This window comes from Apiospora aurea (assembly GCF_038362705.1).
Source record: "Apiospora aurea strain CBS 24483 chromosome Unknown utg000006l_segment0_segment0, whole genome shotgun sequence".
NCBI classification, from domain to species: Eukaryota; Fungi; Ascomycota; class Sordariomycetes; order Amphisphaeriales; family Apiosporaceae; genus Apiospora; species Apiospora aurea.
Genome location: NW_027117393.1, coordinates 1,523,984 through 1,544,392, shown reverse-complemented (window position 1 = coordinate 1,544,392; position 20,409 = coordinate 1,523,984). Strand labels below are relative to the sequence as shown.

The 20,409-nt window shown below is 54.9% G+C and overlaps 8 protein-coding genes across 8 annotated transcripts; 3 read left to right on the top strand and 5 right to left on the bottom strand.

The window, feature by feature from the left end:
• Positions 1-838: 838 nt before the first annotated feature.
• Positions 839-1,731, bottom strand: PG986_009083 (Required for respiratory growth protein 9; the record flags this gene model as incomplete). The annotated part of the gene is made up of 2 exons (XM_066845305.1): positions 839-1,679; positions 1,724-1,731. 2 exons carry the CDS (start codon positions 1,729-1,731, stop codon positions 839-841), a joined length of 849 nt encoding a protein of 282 aa, XP_066697703.1.
• Positions 1,732-2,843: 1,112 nt separating this feature from the next.
• Positions 2,844-4,730, top strand: PG986_009082 (uncharacterized protein; the record flags this gene model as incomplete). Its single annotated transcript, XM_066845304.1, has 3 exons — positions 2,844-3,270; positions 3,320-4,074; positions 4,416-4,730. 3 exons carry the CDS (start codon positions 2,844-2,846, stop codon positions 4,728-4,730), a joined length of 1,497 nt encoding a protein of 498 aa, XP_066697702.1.
• Positions 4,731-5,386: 656 nt separating this feature from the next.
• Positions 5,387-6,163, bottom strand: PG986_009081 (Calcipressin-1; the record flags this gene model as incomplete). Its single annotated transcript, XM_066845303.1, has 1 exon — positions 5,387-6,163. The coding sequence occupies one exon, from the start codon at positions 6,161-6,163 to the stop codon at positions 5,387-5,389; it is 777 nt and encodes a 258-aa protein (XP_066697701.1).
• A 4,463-nt stretch (positions 6,164-10,626) lies between these two features.
• On the bottom strand, positions 10,627-12,985 carry PG986_009080 (phenylalanyl-tRNA synthetase; the record flags this gene model as incomplete). Its single annotated transcript, XM_066845302.1, has 3 exons — positions 10,627-11,196; positions 11,244-11,966; positions 12,911-12,985. The coding sequence occupies 3 exons, from the start codon at positions 12,983-12,985 to the stop codon at positions 10,627-10,629; spliced, it is 1,368 nt and encodes a 455-aa protein (XP_066697700.1).
• A 192-nt stretch (positions 12,986-13,177) lies between these two features.
• Positions 13,178-14,173, top strand: PG986_009079 (Mitochondrial dicarboxylate transporter; the record flags this gene model as incomplete). Its single annotated transcript, XM_066845301.1, has 2 exons — positions 13,178-13,349; positions 13,464-14,173. The coding sequence occupies 2 exons, from the start codon at positions 13,178-13,180 to the stop codon at positions 14,171-14,173; spliced, it is 882 nt and encodes a 293-aa protein (XP_066697699.1).
• A 739-nt stretch (positions 14,174-14,912) lies between these two features.
• PG986_009078 (DNA-directed RNA polymerase II subunit RPB3) lies at positions 14,913-16,037 on the bottom strand (the record flags this gene model as incomplete). The annotated part of the gene is made up of 3 exons (XM_066845300.1): positions 14,913-15,270; positions 15,336-15,901; positions 15,975-16,037. The coding sequence occupies 3 exons, from the start codon at positions 16,035-16,037 to the stop codon at positions 14,913-14,915; spliced, it is 987 nt and encodes a 328-aa protein (XP_066697698.1).
• An 867-nt stretch (positions 16,038-16,904) lies between these two features.
• PG986_009077 (GrpE protein-like protein) lies at positions 16,905-17,695 on the top strand (the record flags this gene model as incomplete). The annotated part of the gene is made up of 2 exons (XM_066845299.1): positions 16,905-17,189; positions 17,252-17,695. 2 exons carry the CDS (start codon positions 16,905-16,907, stop codon positions 17,693-17,695), a joined length of 729 nt encoding a protein of 242 aa, XP_066697697.1.
• Positions 17,696-18,173: 478 nt separating this feature from the next.
• PG986_009076 (uncharacterized protein) lies at positions 18,174-20,024 on the bottom strand (the record flags this gene model as incomplete). The annotated part of the gene is made up of 2 exons (XM_066845298.1): positions 18,174-19,408; positions 19,463-20,024. 2 exons carry the CDS (start codon positions 20,022-20,024, stop codon positions 18,174-18,176), a joined length of 1,797 nt encoding a protein of 598 aa, XP_066697696.1.
• Between the last annotated feature and the right edge of the window lie 385 nt (positions 20,025-20,409).

Genomic DNA, 20,409 nt, shown 5'->3' with positions numbered 1-20,409 from the left:
TGTCGACTTAAGTATGTATGTGATTTATTATGTCATTCCGGTGTTATGCGAGTGATGGCAGCATATAACATGAAGTACGGTATCAAGCTGCAGGTACGGCATCTGGTACTACTTGCAGATCGACAAGGGCCCTTTCGGGGGTATCCATCCATTGAGTGCACGAGCAATGAGAATAGCTACGATAGGCACACACTGTCGTGCCATACGCCTTTTGGTCTGTTCAAAATTCCACCATGATATCCGAAAGGCTCCGAGCACCGAAGGGGGAGTTGCACAATCAATGCGTTAGTAATGAAGCCCGTATGTTGAGGAACAGGCCGTGCAATGCTGCGCCTGAGCGAGGCTGCTGGCTGCAAACCCTGTCCAGAGCGTACTTCGACTTCGCTTCGTTGCAGTATCCCTGAGAGTGTGTACCTGCATCAGATCTCCCCCCGTAGATTCGCAGACCATGGGCCACGGCCTCTCCCTTACCGGGCTCGGTACCTGGAGGGATTATAACGTCAGCCTCATCGGGTTTATGTGACTAGTGGCGTGAACATGTATATCGTCCCAAAATGCGTAGTGCTTACACATACATGTATCTTCAACTTGTTTTGCCGATGGCTTCGACGCCACTGAGCCATGATGGGTTTTATATGCCCAGTATCTGCATAGGAATTAGAACGTCAAGTCGCCGCATCATCATCATCAACAAGCGCACAAGTTCTCACAGAGATTGATGTCTGAATATGCACATGGAATACGTTGCTATTCATTCATCGTAGGTTTAGTGGTGTGCTTATACAGTATAATGGTACATATTACAAGTATCATGTGCGTTCATCTCCAGCCATGGCAGTTATATATCATAGTAATCTGCCGCCCAGTTTCCGTTGGGCACTCTCTTTCTCCTTTTGGCCTGGTCCTCTTTCCACTTTGGAACATACGGGTATTCAGTCCGAGGGCCCCTTTTCATATTCCATTTGGGATCACGGGTCACGCCCTCCTCCCTCCATCTCTTGGGGGGCTTCTTGCCGAGTTCGGCCATTTGAGCCCAGATATTCTTGCCGCGGGTGAACCAGCGGTCCTGGCGTCGCTCCTCTTCCTCGGGAGACGGCTGCCATTTGGCTTTCAGTATACGCCGGATGACCTCGGGAGAAACCTGGAACTTGGCCGCCAGTACCGGGGTGGTGTATTCTTCAGGAAACTGAGCATGCAGCGCCTTGATACCGTCCAGCGCATCGGGCGACAGCCGTTTTCGCGGAGCCCACCCTTCTGGGAACTTCTCGTCAAGTGCTTCCTTTTGTACCCTCCAAGCCTCCTTCTTCTGCCGTGGCCTGTCGTCTGGGCTACGTTCCGCCTCGCGGTCCCTCGGCTGGATGTCGATGTGCTTTGCTTTGTAGGGTCTTTCCGAGGCTCTTTCCGGAGGAGCTCTCGACTTCGATCTGGGCGAGTCTGCTCGGTTCTTTCGAGTCTTGGAGCCACGACCCGAGGCGACAGACAAGCGCTCAGACTCTGCGGAGAGCGCATCTATTGAGTCTTGCGAAAACTCGAAAACGGCGCCGGCATTGTGCGCACCGCCAAGTTCCACAACAGGGACTTCGGGGTCCGCGTACGAGACGGGATGCGCCCCGTAACCGTCGGAAGGGCTGGGGAAGTCTTGGGGGTCGTCGTGCCGAGGAACGTGGTGTAGTGGTTGCCTAGGATAGCAAACTGCCGAGGCAGTGCTGAAGGACTTCCTCACGAGATCATCTTGTCGGGAAGGGAAGTGGCCAATGAAGAGTGGTTGAGACGATATGTGGCTGCGGGCAGTTGGAGCGGGGTCAGGCTCTGTACGAATATGCGCAATGATGCGGAGCGACAAGAGCAAATCATTTCAGCTTGGAAAGATGCTACCACGAAGCGTCGTGGAAGACTGTTTCAACTATAGAGACCTGACTGATCAGCTCGAAGCAGATACCAAACCTCGAAGTTTTGGAAATCAGATAAATTCGTCTTCCGACCCACTCTGAAATCGGAGCTCTGATTGGTTCGACTCAATGGAGGTAAGCAAGCGACGGAATCTGTCCGCTAAAATCTGGAAAAGACGGGTTTGAGCCAATCAGACCTCTGCTAAGGCGCTTTGTTTAGCGGGTCAAAGGCCGAATTTCAGAATACGGAGTCCGGTTACCGCAGGACGGCAGCACCGACTCTAAACAGGTCTCTATCGCCAACGGATATTGCCACCCCAATCTCGTCCCATCTCGACTCCAACGGCATGGCAAGAGACTTCGACCTTCAGCACGGTGATGTTATGGCAGAAGCATATCCATGGCACCACCCATCAGAGCTGAAAGATCTAGACCGTTGAACAGGCAGTCGCCATGAACTCGGTTTGACTCGCGTCAGAGCAATCGTCGAGCTTCCTGGGAAACCTCAAACTGCCCGAACCTGAGCGCACCCATGATTCATGGGGTAGTAGTCTGGGCGATATGGTGTGAACCCCACACGCCCAGTGATCTTGATGCTCTGACGTCGGGGGGCAATAGTGCCTCGGTATCCTCAGGATCTCGGTTTGCGAATGGCTTTCCTATTTCAGCGATCCAAGATGATCACTACTACCAACGACACATCACCCCGACGAGACTGGCTGTGACCATCAGTATAGTGACGATTTCGCTTGTTTCCATGGGATAGTTGGGCCTCACCTTCACGTCGGTGTCTGTAATATGCGAAAGGTGGTATATAACACCCGCTAGCTTTCCCTTTCAGCAAGTGGCTGGCACCTTGCATTTCCTCATCTTCTCGACATAGATTCTGTGTTCTGTTGATACCCCTTGTGTGCTTTAGCGCTGCGTATCGCCACACGTCAGCCCGCTGTCAAGATGGGCATATTCACCAGAGATCCAAGTGTGAGAACTGTATACGGCCATACATTCAAGTGGACAAGCGAGCACACTCCTGCCGAAGACCTGCATCCCTTGCGCTATACGTACGACAAAGTCGGAGCGGACGTGCTAGACAGTCTGGACGAGATCGTGCCCCCTGTGGCCCTGAGTTTCACTCGGAAAGATATCGAGGAAGCCTACGAGCCCAAGGCGACCGAGCCTCAGGAGAAGAAGAGGCACCGAGACCTCTTCAAGCTGGTCAAGGAGCACCGAAACAGCGACGAAAAACTTGGGAAACTATGGACGGAAGTCAACACTGTACCCGACTGGGTTGACTGGAACCAGATAGAAAGGGGCCAAAATGTGTTCTGGCGGTACGGCGGGCCTTCTGTCACAACCGTAGGCTTTCCTCTACATGCATTTGGTTGATCCCAAAGAAGGAAAATGGAGTACGCATACTGACGTTTATTCAGTTGATGTTCCTCTCGTTACTCGGGGGTATGGGCGCAAGGCGGCCGGTCGAAACCCTCACCCGCACCGGGGGTTCGGTGCCAACGTGGTGAACCGCCGGCTCCTCGAGACGACCCAGCACACGCTCGGCGTCCACGACGGCCTCGACGCCATCCAGCCCGGGGGCCACGGCTGGGAGTCCTCGGTGCGGGTGCGGCTCCTGCACGCCTCGGTGCGCAAGCGCATCGTGCAGCTGGCCCGCGAGCAGCCGGGGTACTACGACGTCGCGGCGTACGGCGTGCCCGTCAACGACCTCGACTGCATCGCCACCATCAACACCTTCTCGGCGACGCTCCTCTGGCTCGGGCTGCCGCGGCAGGGGATCCGCCCGCGCGCCCAGGAGATCGTCGACTACCTCGCGCTCTGGCGCTGGGTGGCTTACATCATGGGCACGCCGCATGACTGGCTAGCGGACCCCGCCAAGGCCAAGGCGATGATGGAGTCACTGCTAGTCAGCGAGATCGAGCCCTCGCCCAAGTCGGGCGTCCTCGCCAACAACATCATCACCGGCTTCGAGGGGCTCGGCCCCGCCTACGCCTCCCGCGGCTTCATGGAAGCCGAGACCTACTGGCTCAACGGGCCCCAGCTCGCGGGCGAGTTGAACATCCCCCGGCCGAGCCTGTACCACACCGCGCTCATCGCTGGCCAGTGCATCTTCTTCATGATCTCGGGCTACCTCTGCCGGAGCATCCCCGCGCTCGATTCGCGGCACATCAAAGTAAGTTGAATGGGGTTCTTCGATGTTCCATATCCCTTACCCAGAAACAAATGTTTCAGATTCTCACGGCTTGTCATGACGAGCATTACCCATTATGCCGGGTCTTTCTATACCGGGATACCCTGGGGTAGCTCGAAACATTTAGAGCGGGCTTCACCAGGTGAATTCTGACAACCCCCATTCTTCCCCTTCCTCAACGTTTCCCTGTCAGGTTCCGATACAAACATGACGCATCTGGGCGAGCTTGGCCTCAGGCGATTCTCAACCCCCCTTTTCCCCTCCGCCCCTCCGGCGAGTGTATTCCAGCGTCTATATGCTAACCAGACAACCTTCCTTCCCAGCTTGCCCGCCACGGTCTCTACGAACTCCTGGTCCGCAACAAGTCCAAAGGCGGCCTCGGCTACAAGTCCAAGTTCGCCTTCAAGTGGGTCCCCGACCTCGTCAACGTCGAGACGCCGCAGGGCGCGCCCATCCCGGGCCGGCCCAAGACGTCGGGCGCGCTGCGGCATGCCGGCGTCGAGCGCACGGCGCTGCTCACGCTCTTGTTCGTGGGCGCCTTGCTCGGCTCGGTCGCGTGGCTCGGGGTCCGGGCTGTTGCTGGGACGGACGTGCTCGCCAGAGGCTTGGAGTATGTCCGTCGGGTTTCCTATGCTTAAGGAGGTAGTTTAGGTATTTGCTTACTTGGATATAAGATGGTGGATACAGTGCACAGTACTTTCTCTTCGGCTGCGTGGTTCAAGATATTAGGTTCTAGGTATGTTTGGCCGTTGAGAAAGATCAAGCCCAAGTAGTTGTCTATACGGGGTATGTATATATACCTAGGTATATATTGATCAAATACGCAAACATTTATTTGTTACTTGATAAACTCCACCACCAATACAAGCTGAGAACCAGTTATAAGCATTGTATCAAACGATATACAGTTGCATAAGTTCACTGACAGCGAGTAAGAATTAAACTATTGGGTTGAACAGAAATTGGAGTCAGATACTTTTCTCTAGTCTATTATTATGTGCTGCCTGTTTTCCTATGTGAAGGTTGCGTACTGAGCTTCGTTTCGCTTCCTACCCTCTGCCAAGGCGGTATTAACTTTCTCTGTGCCGCCCGAGACACATCGCGAGTTTCAGCAATAATGTACAGATTCTGTCGCCAATGCGAAATGCGAAAACGCCTCTTAACCAAACCGTGTAACTCCTGACCTGCGCTGCCTGATCCCCCCGCCAGGTCTCCCTCCCTAAACGCCTTTGATATCCCATTTACAGGAGAGCAAGAAGTAATGATTCATAACCACCCGGTAATTCCCATTGGTTTACTCCATAAGCTCCACTGGCGGCCGAGAAGTATGTGCCATGATGGGTTTCGGGCTCGAAAGAGGACTCGGGCTGTTAAGCTCCATTGGGGAGTCCGTCATATCGTCCACAGCAATGGAGGGCAGGGTAGGGCTGTTGCCGGTGCTCTCCTTGGGCTGGAAGATGAGCGTGCTGCTACGGCTGCGCGTCGTGGCGGAGTTGCCATCAGTCGGCGAGACGGGTGACGCCATGGCGGCGTCGGGGGCTCGGTGGTGCAGCTTGGCCAGAGCAGCGGCCAGGTCATCGGCGTGGACGAGCTTGTTGGGGGCGTCCTCGAGCGTCTGTTCCCAGCCGTGCGGCGGGGACGGGGGAGGGCTGATGAAGAAAAGCTTGCCCGCATCGGGCAGCGCCAGGTGCTTGTCTTGGTCCAGGTTCAGCGGGGTGTGCTGGCCGAAGTAGACGCGGCAGCGCTGGCCCATGATGGCCTCACCATCCCACACCTGTCGCACTTTGATGGCCGCCTCTTCATCGAAGAAGGACACCACGATACGGCGGAAGGACTTGAGCGGCGCCCATGTGTATACCGGTGCTGTTGTGGAGATGAGCTCTCGGATCGTCTGTAGGTTGTCTGGGCGGAAGATATCAAGATCGCCAAGGTTGGTGAGTAACAGCGTGTTTGTCGGCGGTGTGGGTTGCGTCAGCGGCGGTAAGCTGGAGAGGTCGAGCTTGAGGGAAGAGGCTCTCCTCATCCTGGTGAATTCAGGCCGCGCAGGCAGAGAAGCCGGCGATCCAGACATGGTTCTGTGTGGTGTGTGTTGAGTTGGTTCGTTTGGTGGCGAAAGAGGGACGTTCTTCAAGCCAGTTCTGGTCTGACTTGACGAAGTTGTATGAGGTAGATTCGGGTATGTCGAGGTTGCAAGTATCAACAATCTTTGGGTTAACCAAACGGGAAGAGATGCCTGTAGTGTCTGTGTCTGTGTGAGTGAGTTGTAGAAGATGGGAAGAAAGTGTGGAAGGGAAGCGGACAGAATCGCAAATATGTACTTTCGCGATGGTGGCTGCGTTCGAAACGAAGATGGGAAGTGGTTGACGAGCCAGTGGAACCCCCCGTCAGTTCTGGAACCTGGCCAGCGGTACTGTCCAGGCGGGGGGAGGGCATCAGTGGCCAGTGGCTGCATGTTCCTGCTAGAGGGCCCACAGATGTAGGCGCTGCAAATCACCCTGGACAGGCTTGAGCCTTCTGGGCACACCACCTAAGCAGCTAAAAAACAGGCACCTAACGCCTAAAGCAAAACCCACTGGATGCCGGGGCTTGGCGATGTGCTTGGGCCTCTGGACGGTTCTGGAGAGCCTTCCGCGGCTAAAAGGCCCCCCCTGCCCCCCTCCAACACGCTGCGCAAGCGCATTCCCGCAGCGCCCGTTAGTTGTCTGACCAAAACACCGCAGGCGATATGATGGCATGGTTGCAGCTTCGAAGGCAAAACACAACCTTTAGAGATGGGAAGACATTAGGTATGTTGCTTGGTGGCTAGAGCGAGGCTGAGTCCTGTGCGCGTATCGAGCCAAATTGGGGCAGTCAATCAATCAATAGATCCCCAATACCACGTCTACTATGACTACGTACTATCCAATGTTATGAGGTTGTACGTTAATTACCGGCCATGGCCACTCAGAGTTTCATCAAAACATACAGTAATGTCCATGCCAACGTTTCTTGGGGGGCTAGTAACTTTGTCCAGGATCGATCGGTACCTAATGCATGCTTGCTACTGCTGGGTTTGCGGGTGCGGGCTTTCATTGATGTTTGCACGGCAGCCCGCTTTGCCCGGCCCAATAGAGGAGAAAACTTCCGATCATGCCGTGGGGAGGATGAAGCAGTCAGCAGAGCTGCTAGCAGAGCAGTTGGGTTGGCGGTCTCCCGTGAGCCGTATGCAGACCTGCATGCATGCATGATCAGCATGAAAATATTGCTCTCCCATGCGCTGCACCGCCAAGGTTGGCTTCAAACGGAAGATCGTCTTCGACTTTGAAGATAGTCAGAAGGACCCAATCATTTTGCGGCCTCCGGGGCTGCGATCGTTGTCCAAGTTCCCAACTGCCGCCAGTCTGAAAAAGCCTCCAACCTCCTCCGTCCCAAGTCATGGAGACCATGACTCCAGTCAGGATGTTACGGCTCTCACAACTTCCGCTCGTCTGACAACATGGTCTCGTATTGGTAATGTTTGCTAGGTAGGTAGCCAGAACGGATCTTGCCACCGAGAGGCGCAGTTCTCGTTTGCCTTTTTCTTCTTCTCTTCTTTCCTTCTCATCCCGTATTTCATGGTTTAGGTAAGTATGCACGTCGGATACCAAGTCGCCATCAGACCTCTCTCGATTGGCCCACTTATTAGCTCAAAGGAGAAAGGCCAACAAGTGTATACCAAAGTGAATAGTGATTAGAGTCAGCTGCGCGCAGCATTAAGATTGGCCCAGCGTGGGCGCAGCATATTGCTCCAATTTCATGAGTCCAGTTAAGCTTAGCATCGACACTCATCCCAGACGCATCCGTTTCGAAGCCGGATGGCCTTACTAAACCGATTGGAGAAACATTGAAACATTCCAGGGTAGGATGGGTACATGTTTGGACCTCGCGCGTCATGAGGTGATGAGGTGATGGGCATCTGGGCGGGCAGTCGGGTGTAGGGTGTGAGGCCTCTTCTCTATTTTCCTTGCACAGCCTCAATCATTCGCTGCCCAATCATGTCTTGGCGCGATTGCCATGGAGCTGGACTTTCGGATATCCGCCGAGACCACGGCCGCTCTACCTCAACACCAGTGAGTTGCACCACCAACACAACACGCGCAAGGAAAACGTGTGTGTGTCTCGGAACACCTGGCTACTGACCTGGCCGGCCACCTGGCTGGCGTCTACTCTGCTTGCGCAATCTAGAACGACAATCAATAACTGTGCCAGCTGTGCCTGCCATCTCCTCAAGGGCTAGCAAGCAAGGCAGTGCTCGTTAGCCAGTTACAAAGCCAAATGGCGCTGCTGCTTGCTGCCCGCCCTGCTAACAAATTTCAAATACGATCAATGGACTGAATTGGCCTCCTTCCTTCGCACACAGCCCTCCACAACAAAACAGAAACAGCTCCAACTGTGCTACGCTTGGCTTACAACATACCGTCTCCTCCTGCTCCTCCTCCAGCTCCTCCTCCTCCAGCTCCTCCTCCTCCAGCTCCAGGTGCCCAGACGTGGAATCCCACTCGGAGACACTCCACCGGGACAGGCATGGGGTTTGTTCACCGCAAAGCTGCAAGCAAACACGCGTAAAGCCATTTTACCGACCGTTGCTTGGCCTCCGCAGTATTGCCCCTTGGACTCTGGCAGTGCGAGGCATCCCCCATCTTACGAGTAATGCATTGCGCCCGTCCGACTTCATCGTCCCTCCCTCCCTGAGTCCCTCTCACTTTTCTCTCTCTCGGCTATCATATCATCCCTTGTTTTGCCCCAGTGACTCTGCCTCCCTGAATCAACACATTGGATGTTCTGCTCGGCAAGAGGAGACGGCCTGCCCTTGATGGTTTGGTCGACGCCGGGTTGGAATGGGCCCTTCCCGTCCGGACCCTAGTCGTCGTAGATGATAGGCCCCCAGTCCCTATTAGCCTTCTTCGCCTTCCTATTCCGGTAACCTACAGCCTCCCTCTCTCCTCTCCAAGGCGCGTGAAGCCGCATCTCTCCCCCAGTAGCCTTGCCTAGTCTCCTTGGTCGCCTGCAAGGTTATTTTGTTTGACACGATAGGCGGAGACTGTCACTGCGGCAGGATCGAACCGTCTGAAACTCCCATCTGGCCATTGAGGCATTTCGTGTCGAGGGCTTGGCTTTAGCTGAAGTTGATGAGCCACCTTTCCAAGACTCGCTCAAGCACTATGTACACACATCGTGACCTCTCCGCATAATCGCTTCACTACCTTTAAGAAGAAGAAAAGTTAAGATTGCATGACTAGTCTCGATGCTCAAGTAAGCAAATCCAGACGCCAAGCCATCTTTTCAACTGACCAACTTCTCAATTCTCCCTCACTTTACTTATTTGGTCTTTACATCGCCATCGGAACTCGCACGGAAACAATGCAATCAAATACTTGGCGCCGTTAGCATCGCCAACGACCGTGCCCAGCCGCCCTTCGCCTCTTGGGACTAACTTTTTGATTCCCGCACATCCGGCAATAGTTGAACATCTCATTTTAAGATTGATCTGGTGATGGATGGGATGGGGGGGGGCATTTTCTGGATGAACAGCCCTCGGAGACGACGGAGAAGACAAAAACACCATCAACTTCGGCTGTCATGCTGGGCGTAGGATACCCCGTGACGAACGAGTCAACGTAATCAAGCTACGCGCTGCGCCATGATAACGCACGCCGTCGCGTCCAGCGCTGAAAAAGGGGGCGCTCTTGCGAGCTGCGCGACATTGTTGCCGGCTGGAGGGATTTCCATAAGCCGCTCAGCGGGATACTGGAACGAGGACACTTTTCGGGCGGGGCAGATGACCCAACAGACTTGATGAAGAAACCCGGATGACTATCGTGGTCCAGACACAATCAGCCTTCCTCCAACTGCCTGGCTGTTGTGAGGGATGACCATGTAAAATAACATGGCACACCAAGTTCGACGATAGTAAGGTGCATCGCCAGCCCCGAAGACCAGTACTTCGCATTCTCATTACACGTCAATCCCAGCAGCCGCAGCAGCAGATGACCATAGTCTACGAGGCAAATACCAACGCGCCATCATAGTGAGTCTGGAGAGGCTAACTCGGGGCGCGACGAGCGATCAAGAGCGGTTGAGCCCCTCCACAAGATAGATGCCTGCTGTTATTCCGCCTGAGGCATATACGATCGTAGCGTGCCTTTCTACCTAGAGTCGCGATGATAGCAATGAGGTGATTTGTGTACGATATGTATTGATTTTCTCGGATTGCAACATTCCCCTTTTCATATCTAGTATTTGAGTGATGTTGTCCGATGAGGTGGGAAACAGCTGAATGCATTTTTTGTGAACACATAACCCCTTTACGAATATATCGCATGCATTTGGGTCATGTACAAGTCTACAGACACAACCACATGAGATCTAACATACTTTCGAAATATGCGTAGCCTCTTTCAGGGGCCTTCAAAACCGGCGTATGCGGCCAAGAGCGTTGTTCCCCAGTTCCTACCCTTACAGCCGCTGCCGACTTGGCTGTGCTTGGGTTTGTAGATATCATACAACACCTGTCTCTTACCGAATTTCAACGCCAAGCTCGTCTACCAAGGCCTTGGTGACTCGGTCGTGCATGTCGTTCGTCTCGGCATTCGTGAGTGTACGCTCCAGGCTGCGGTAGTTAATGCGGTAGCACATGCTCTTGCGGCCGCTCTTGGGATGAGTAAACTGGTCGACGAGCTTCACGTCCTCGACGACATCGCCCGCAATCCCGCGGACAATCTCCATGACGTCGTTTTCGTGGAAGTCGTGCTTGTTCGCTTGCTTGGCGTTGCCGCCGGCAGACGACGTGGCCTTGAGCCAGAACGAGACGTCCTTGGGGCACCCCGGGTACTTGGAGAAGGGGACGAAGCGCTTCAGCAGGCCCAGGTTATCCGAGACCCCGGCAAACTGGTTCAGGAAGCGCTCGTCCCGCGACCAGAACAGGCGGATGTCGGGTATGTTGAAGAGCAACATGGCAATGCGCTCCAAGCCGATCCCAAAGGCCCAGCCGAGTTGGTTGGGCACACCCGCATTGATGTATAGGCTCTGCTGCACAACACCACACCCCAGAACCTCGAGCCAGTCCCCGGCGTAGTAGACCTCGAGCTCCCACGAGGGGCTCGTGAAAGGAAGTATGCCTCGACCCAGCGCACCTTCAGCGGCTCGTCCACAAAGTTCGGGTCAGCCTTCTTAGCGGCGATCTTTGCGCGCGTGAAGATCTCCACGACCATGAGCTCCAGACTGCGCTTCAGATGGGCACCAATGGCCTCGGCCTCGGCCGCTGAGTGATGGTCTGACTGGAGCGGGTTTCGCTCCGCGTGGAAAGGGGGATTAGGGTCCTCAACCTTGGTATCGTGCGTCGGTAGTTTTTCTACATCCGACCAGACCGCGGCCGCAACATCTCCATTGGGGACGGTATCCCGGTCCCAGCTGTGGGCGCCTTCCATCTGATGGAATACAGGGTAGTGGCTCCTGTCGACTTCATCGCGGCGGTAGACGTCGGCGCTGATGAGATAGCCGGGCGAGAGGTTCGCGCGAAACGTATCGGCCTGGTGGGCGGACGTGTGGGTGCGTAGTAGGGTCGACTCGTTGATGTAGTAGGTGTCCGTCTTTGCTCGACCCGGATGGTCCTTGGGGAAACCTAACGAGTCGAAGTTTTGGTGTGTTGAGACGACAGGGTCGAAGGTATTATGGTATTTGTACGTAGGAGCCGGGAAGACGGATTCGATGATCTGGCGGGTTATGTACACAGGGTGGTCCTTTTGCAGGTGAAGGCGCCGGGGAATATTTGATATTATGTTTGGTGGTGTGTTGAACCACGAGTCTGTCTTGTACTTGTTGCCATTGATCTCGACCTTGGCTTCCGCCGTTGACGGCTGGGGAGTTGCTGGACTCGGGGCTTGTGTTTGCTTGTCAGAGCTGAGAACTATCGCTGGTTTTGATTTCAAGGAGCAGCAATTGAGCCCAACGCACCAGAAGAATACCAGCTCCGTTGGCCTATTCGCAGGGCTGAAGGCGTTCCGAGACCGCCTACGCTCCTAAGAGCCCTCCTCCCAATGCAGGCATGGACGGCGGTGAACCTGGTTGTCCACATGTTAGGCTGGGGTTGGGGTTTACCTCAACACACGGCGTTGTCGCATGGAAAATTGTCGCGACCCCGGTGCCCGGAGCTCTGAAGCTCAAAAGCTTTGGGTGGGTCGTTCCACGATTAAACGGCGAGCCCAGTGAATTGAGCCCTGAAGTGCATGCGCCAGCTACCTCCGTCAGGTACGTGCATCACTACGTACGTACATGTACCTCGTGCATGTAACGATCGGGTGGGTGCCTTTCAATTGAGGTTCGGCGTTAATCGGTCGTAGCCGACACGAGGTAATAGGCCTGCCTAGAACCAATCAAGACGCCAAGATGCCAACCTCTTGATCCAGTCGTCGCTATCAGCCGCAGCGTTCGAATTGATAGCAACACCGGATGGACTGCATGATGAGGTCAGCGGCACCCGAACGGTTGAAGCTTGCCTGCCTGTGGTTGCCTGTGGTTGCCTGTGGTTGCCCGTGCTCGCCTGTGCTTGGTCAACTTCCAGGCTTTCTCGGCCTGTCCACAACCTCAAGGACCTTTATTAGTGGATTCAACTTGGACGCTGCCCCCCCTGTCAGATCGCGTCCCGCCTTACCGCATCCTCGGGCGGCCGCTCAAAAAATTACGCCCGGTTTATCGGAATCATTCATCGTCGTGGGTCGGTCTACTACTGACGAATGTTCCTTATGCGCGGCCCTGTAATTCGTTTCCCTCGGCTCCCCTAACGACCTAGACAACTGCGTACCCAGTTCTCGCGGATGCCCTCTCCGTCTTCGGCTTTCAGGTTTGTTCTCTTCAGAGACCTGCAGACGCACGACATACTTCGACTTTCTTTGGCGATCGTTTCGGAGGACCCTTACATTTGACATCCATTGAGAGACATGTGCCAATCGAGCGACCGGTAACACCTACGACCGACCGAACGGCACCCGATCACATCCAAGACCGTTTCTCGCCAGAACTTTGTGTATAAAAAAGTTGAATGCAACCGAACGTTTGCACGGCACAGAAAATGGCCTCGCAAGATGCCGTGGCCGTTCCCGAGGCTTCGGCACGGGCATTGGCCATAGACAAGCCGCCCAAGAGGCAGAAGAAGCCCCTGCCCCCGCCCGTGTACTACCCCTTCTGGTTCGGCGGCAGTGCCAGTGCTATGGCGGCCTGCGTCACACATCCTCTTGATCTCGGTGAGTCCTCTTCTTGCTCCCCCCTAAGCCAAGGCCTTCGGGCGGCCGCTGTTGCGAAAGGCCCAGGACACCCGCGCATGGGCTAACATACGACGTCGTTCCACCCCAAAACAGTCAAGGTACGCTTACAGTTGCGCTCCGGCGATGCGCCCAAGAACATGACCGGCACCATTGGCTATATAATACGTAATGAAAGCGTGCTCGGTCTCTACAGCGGCCTCTCGGCCTCGCTATTGCGCCAGATCACCTACTCGACGGTGCGCTTCGGCGTGTACGAGGACCTGAAGCGGCGCTTCGCGCCCCAGGACAAAAAGCCCTCGCTGCCGCTGCTCATCGGCCTCTCGACCTTCTCGGGCTTCCTGGGCGGCATCTCGGGCAACGCCGCGGACGTGACCAACGTCCGCATGCAGCAGGACCGGGCCCTGGCCCCGGAGAAGCGCCGCCACTACAAGCACGGCCTCGACGGCATGTTCCGCATGCTGCGCGACGAAGGGCCCAGGTCCTGGTTCCGCGGCGTCTGGCCCAACAGCGTGCGCGCCGCCCTCATGAACGCGGGCCAGCTCGCCAGCTACGACACCTTCAAGAGCCTCCTCATCCAGAACACCCCCATGGGCGACACCACCACCACGCACTTCGCCTCGAGTTTGCTGGCCGGCTTCGTCGCCACCACCATCTGCTCCCCCGTCGACGTCGTCAAGAGCCGGGTCATGAGCGCCACGGGCAAGCAGGGGCTGGCCAGCCTGCTGTCCGAGATCTACGCCAAGGAGGGCGTGAGCTGGATGTTCAAGGGCTGGGTCCCGAGTTTCCTGCGGTTGGGACCGTAAGTTGCTGTCTCTTTCTTTTGCTCCACCCATCCGCCCCTTTTAATTCTAGCCCTGCATTTTGGTACTGATTCGACTTCATAGGCAAACTATCTGTACATTCCTGTTTCTAGAAGCACACCGCAAAGCCTACAGGCGGCTTATGGGAATCCCAGACCCTGCGTAGTCGTGCTCGCTGTTTTCCTGCATGCATTGTAGACTTAAAGCAACTTCGATTAGACGGTTTTTTATAGACGAGCGGAGGATATACCTGGGAGGCTGATTTGCCCGTTGATTTACTCCTTTCCGCACGAGATAGACGACGGCGTTGATTGGTGGTTGGTTGTTTGATTTTGCATCACAGGCGTCAAGTTCAGGAATCACATTGAGCCGGATCATAATCCAATATTTATTTTATTATATCCCGCTTGCTGCTCTAGACCAAGTTTCTTTTCGGGGTCGACCTCCTATCATGCGCTCCACCACGCCATCTGTAGGAAATTCGCCCTAGCAAGCAATCGAAAAGGTCTGCATGCAACGGGTAGATTAGGCTTCAGCTTGACAGCCATGTCTCTTGGTTCCGTTGCATGCGCCCCACTCATAAGAGGCTTTTCTTTTTGTCTTACCTCCTGGGACTTATGAGCCCCTTGTCATGTTTTACACAGCAGCGGATCCAGCTGGACTGGTTGAACCCTTTGGCTGCTAACTCGATTTACTCCTGTCCAGTGCATATAGTGTCTCTCCTCCGTCAACCGACTTTCGATCACCAACCGTTCTGATCAGCACCGTATGAAGTCTGACCGCCGTACGTAGTACCTCCACCCCAACCTTGATCGGGTGCGTTGCCATACGATGTTTGCCATCCTGCACCCCCGTCCATGTCGGCGTCGGGACTCCGAGGACCATCGTAAATGTCGTTCATGCCGTCGTTGCCTGTCAGGCCATGGATCAGGGATGCCAGTTTTGTTTGTATCTCCTTGATGCCCGATTGTACGATGGCATCCGGATCGATACTGCCCACGCCCTCCACCTCATAGTAGAATCTTGCCGGCACAGCATCGTAGTCGAAGGGCTCACCCTCTTGTGCAGGCTCCTCCTCGTCGGCATACTTGCTCTTGGGCCTTTGCGTGTGTTAGTTGGGTCGGGGTGGAACATTTAGAAACAAGAAAAAGAGAAGTGCACATACCATTCCTTTGCCGCATCTTTCTCGTACCAAAGATCCAAGTGGTGCAACTTGTTGTGCGGGTCATACTCAAAGCCTACCGCAGAACAAGGCGACCATTTTGCGTGCTCCTTAGCAATGCCCTTCTTTGCCACGCACTGGATATTCAGTTCTTGCCCTTTGCGCAACTTGCAGATTAGAGGGCCCAGGCCATCGGGGTCTGTGATGACGGGGTTGCCGACGTGGACGTTGGGTCGGTCTGCTCCCACCAGCAGATCGCGTGCGTAGACTTTCATGACTTCGTCGGACGTGCAGCTCGCGTGAAGCGTCAGGGTTATGCTGCATTTGCCGCAGGACTGGTCGCAGTCGCAGTCACGCGAGTACAACATCTGATCAGCGCCGCGGGAGTCGAGAGGGATGAGACCGAGGCGGTGCGCAATGAACTCGTCGGCGAGGACAGAGGAATTGGCAGCAAAGTTGACTAGGTCGATAGCGACGGTGGCGACCTCTGCTTGGATTATGCGTCGTAGCGAGTTGGCGAAGGAGAGATCGACATTATTCAGCTCGAAATTCACATGGATAGAATCGGCCTATAGACAAGTGAGATGCTGGTAAGCTTCACTGCAATTTGAAGCGCGACGCCTCTGCCATGCGATAACATACTTCAGAGATCTTGACCGATGGGCCCAAGGACTCATTGTCCATCATCATGGTGTCGTACTCCATGGTGGCGGTCGGGCGGCGCGACGCGCGTGGCGGTCTAATTTAGCAGTAGGAGGCGCGGATGATAGGTGAGGGAAATGCTGTATTGAGGTGCTGTTCTATGAGGATAGTTGCAGGTTTCGCCGCTCGAATGTAGATGACCGTGGTATCGGAAAGTTGCTGAGGTCGAAGGCGACAAACAATAAAGGCAGGAATGGAATGCTGCCAGCTACTAAAATCGTCGAGGCTGAACAACCAGAAGTTCTGAATGCAAGCCGACCAGCCAGTACAGAGTCGCGGTGGGTCGTCCAGCTGCTTAGCGCGTTGACTGCTGCAAGGCTGTCAGAATAGCGTGTGGCTTGGTCGGAGGCTGCTGTGGTGGTGGTGGTGGTTTGCGGCAGCTAGTCCAAGCGGACGGTGTTGCCGATCCCAACCCGATGTCGGAATTGAGACTCGGCCTTTGAGGTACTGCTAGGGTGACATGGTATGAATATGGACGCAGCAGAATGGCATCGATGTTCCGCGAAGCCCACGATGATCGCATGTCGGTTTGGAGCGGAGATGGTTTGATAACATGAAGCGGCTTGAGGTTGGCAGTACCTAATAAATTGTGGATTATCGCCCTATAAACCAGGCCTTCTGCCTTTTGGCGAGGTACGTACCGGGATACCTCCAATGACACAAGCTCTAGTGGACCGTCCCGACTGCCGCCGATCCAGCCTGTCTCGCCAAAAATTTCGGAAGCTGGAGTGATAGCTCATCATCAAGCTTGCAGTACCACCAACTTAAGTACCACCACCAGCCGGCCTCAACTTCCACCCCCACGACAACGTCGCCCTAAGCCTACAACTTTTCCAAGACCCGAAAAGCCTCCACACCGCAGCAACCACCATGTTCAAGCAAGCAATTTCTACATCCACAAGGGCTCTGCGCTCCAGCTCGAGATTCTCCGCGCAAACACCCATTTTCAGATCCCAGTTTGCCCCGGCGCCGCTAAGGGCTGTTACTCTGGCACCGAGGTCAAGATGGTATAGCGACCAAGCAGAGTCAGCGACAAAGAAAGAGGAAGAGCCATCTCAGTCTTCCGAGGCCAAAGAGGCCGAAGCACCGTCGAGCGCTGAAGCCGAGCTCAAGAAGAAGTTAGAAGCCAAGGACAAGGAGGCTACCGAGTGGAAAGTAAGAGCGACATAACCCCACCCATCAAGATAATCGACCAAAATGGCTAATTTTTGCTCCAGGACAAATGCTTGCGCTCCGTCGCCGACTTCCGCAATCTTCAGGACCGAACAACGAGGGACATGAAGTCCGCACGAGACTTCGCCATTCAGAAGTTCGCGAAAGACCTCGTCGATAGCGTGGACAACCTGGATCGCGCCCTGACCATGGGCGAGGAGAAGCTCAAGGCCTTGAAGGAGGGCGAGGCCGTCAACGAGGATCTCCAGAGCTTCTACGAGGGCGTCAAGATGACCGACGGCATCATGATGTCGACCCTGGCGAAGCACGGCCTGGAGCGCTTCGACCCCGAGGGCGACAAGTTCAACCCCAACGAGCACGAGGCCACCTTCATGACGCCCATGCCCGACAAGGAGGACAACACCGTCTTCCACGTGCAGCAGAAGGGCTTCAAGCTCAACGGCCGCGTGTTACGAGCTGCCAAGGTTGGCGTGGTCAAGAACCAGTAAATGCGACGATCAACTGCGGATATCATCATATCACTATCATGTGCGAATAGCTCTGTACTATTATTACGATGGCCTGTTTGGCGGTTGGCGTTGGGTCACGTCGGTGTACAAAAAAATCTCCCTCTCATGACGGCCGGTGGCGGGGTGCCACCGCATTGCATTATAGCTTGGAAATAAGCAAGCGACCCAGGTATAGAGTCAAAAATACGGCTTATGTATATACACCACCAGGTTGTGGAACCTTATGAAGACCATGCGACGATCAATATAACAACCTAATGTACCTGTACCTCCCTCTGCTGCCTGATTTCTAAGTTGCTGGCTTCGGAACGTGAAGACTTGCAGTGTTCATTCTTCGGAGTATGATATCAGGATATCGTTCCGGGGCGGGCCATGAACAAATGGCAATCGTTACTCTCTTATGGAGATCTGTATGATGTATATGGATGTCTAATGGAGTTGAAACCCCTGGGCCTGTCTACGTTGTCGTTGTCGTAGTAGTCTTCTCATGAGTATGAATATGCCAAGGATGTTTCTTCATATCTTGCAGTTTGTAAATTCCCAAAATCGTCTTCCAGGCACCGAGCCAGCCCAGCTCCTCTTTCTTCCACACGCGCGGCTCACTGCCATCAACACCACTTTGCTCCCCCGCCGGTCCCATTATGGCCGGTTCTTCAGCCATGTACGTGACGGGCTCGCCGATTCTGGTCGTTGCCGCCTCGGGGGCCACGCCGGGCACGCCATAGTCGATGGTGACCGTTTCGCTGTAGGAGACCGCCTGCTCCAGATCGGGGGCCGCCGCCGCCGCCCCTTGTTGCAGCAGCGGCTTCTTTTTCATCCTGCCCAGTAATCCACCCGATGCCGATGCTGCTGCTGCTGCTGCCGCCGCCGCCGCCGCCGCCTGAGCATCATAGGTGCTCTGCGCTTCTTCGATCCAGACCTCGACGCGGCGGATGGAGTCGGCGTAGATGATGGCCAGGGTCAGCAGGGTCAGAGGGACCGCCGTGGCCCAGAAGACGTAGAACATGTCGCCGGTGGGGCCGAACGTGTCGCCCATGGCGAGAATGCCCGATACGATGGTCATGGGCAGGAGGACGCCGCCGAGATACGCCACACGGTCCAGGCTTCGCTTGTTCTCTTCTGCTTCGGGGCTCGTGGGTTCCTCCTTTGGCTTGCTACCGACCACTTCTGTTGCTGGTTGTTCTGGGGCGGCGGCTGGCATCTGGATGACTGCCCCCGGGCTCAGCTGAGCAGTCAGTCGTACTTTGCGTTCCACTCTCTCCAGGAGTTCTCGCCAGTCTGGTCCCGTGAACTTCTGTTCTGGAATGGCTTTCTCTGCGTCTATGTTCCGCTCCAGTGACCGCTGGATTTGCTGAAGGAGATTCATATATTTCCGCATGTCGCCTTCTAGCGTCAAAGACTCGAGCAGTTCGGCCCAGGAAGCATATACGCATTGCGCAAAACATGTCTGTAGCCCAACCGCCCTCGGTATGTGGCCAGCACTTATGGGCGTTTCCCAAATGCGGGTCTTATTGAGGTATTCCCAGATTCTTTGTTCAAGGCTCGCTTCTTCCTCAGAACGTGTGGCGCCGTCCAAGTCCCAGCCATGAGCGGAATTGTTGTTACAAGCACACGGCTTCGTCACGAAGCTCCCATCCACACCCTTCCCGAGATGTGACCCATCTCGCCATAGGCAGCGGTCCAGGAACAAAACTACAGACGTTAGTAATGACGCACTTCCACACTGCCTACCACCAAGCCACTTACCGTGTCTTTCTTCTAGACACGCCCGTAGCGTAGCACGGCAGATCGCTACTTGGCCATTCGACTGCGGGATGGAGTACCGTGGTGGATCATCCAACAAGTCCAAGGAAGGCGAACCTTTTGGCAAGCTTAAGTCGAGTGATGACTTTTGGGTATCATGTCTATTGTCCACCAGTTGTTCGGGGTACTCGTAACAAAGGACGTAGTCGTCTTTCCAGGGATTTCGGGATGGTCGCCTTCTGGACATAGAGTCAACTATGTCCGCTTCAACCCATGAAATATCCCTTAATAACTCAAGATAGTCTACAGGCAAGCCGTGAACTACCAGGAGGCGCGCGCTGCCATTGATGACGCTTTTGCGCATTTCCGTTTCCAAATGTTCAGGCCCTTGTATAATGCGGCGCGAGGAGCCATCGCCTCGTAAATCCATCAGGTACGCCCTGGAGCTCTCTGCTCGAGCTCTTTCACTCATGGCACACTCAGACCCGTCGAGGCCTCCGTTGACCTCAATGGACTGCACCTGTACCTCGGGGCTCTGCGAGCCAAAAGACGATGGAGCCGCCATTGATTACAGTACTTTTCGGTGTATGTGATGCGAATGTTTAACTAATCGTCCAAGTAGAGAGTCCCGCTTCCAGCAACTGAGAAAGCAACTGCGCTGTCTTATCATGCGTGTTTTTTCTTCGGTGGCAGCTCCTTGGTTGGCCTGGCATGTCGTCTGAAATTTCTACCGCCTGGGCAACCAACTCGAGTAAGTCAAATTGTTTCCACTTCCAACCACCAGATCGGAGCTCAGCTGAAGGGAAGCGAGCATTCTGGCGAGCCGTCCCAGGCGGCTGGGTGGGTGATCAACAACAATCTTCTGCTTCAGGGCTTCTGCGCGCCATGAATGGATAGTTTGATCGCATAGCGCCATCTAGCGCGCGATGCTAATGCCCGTGAAATGACGA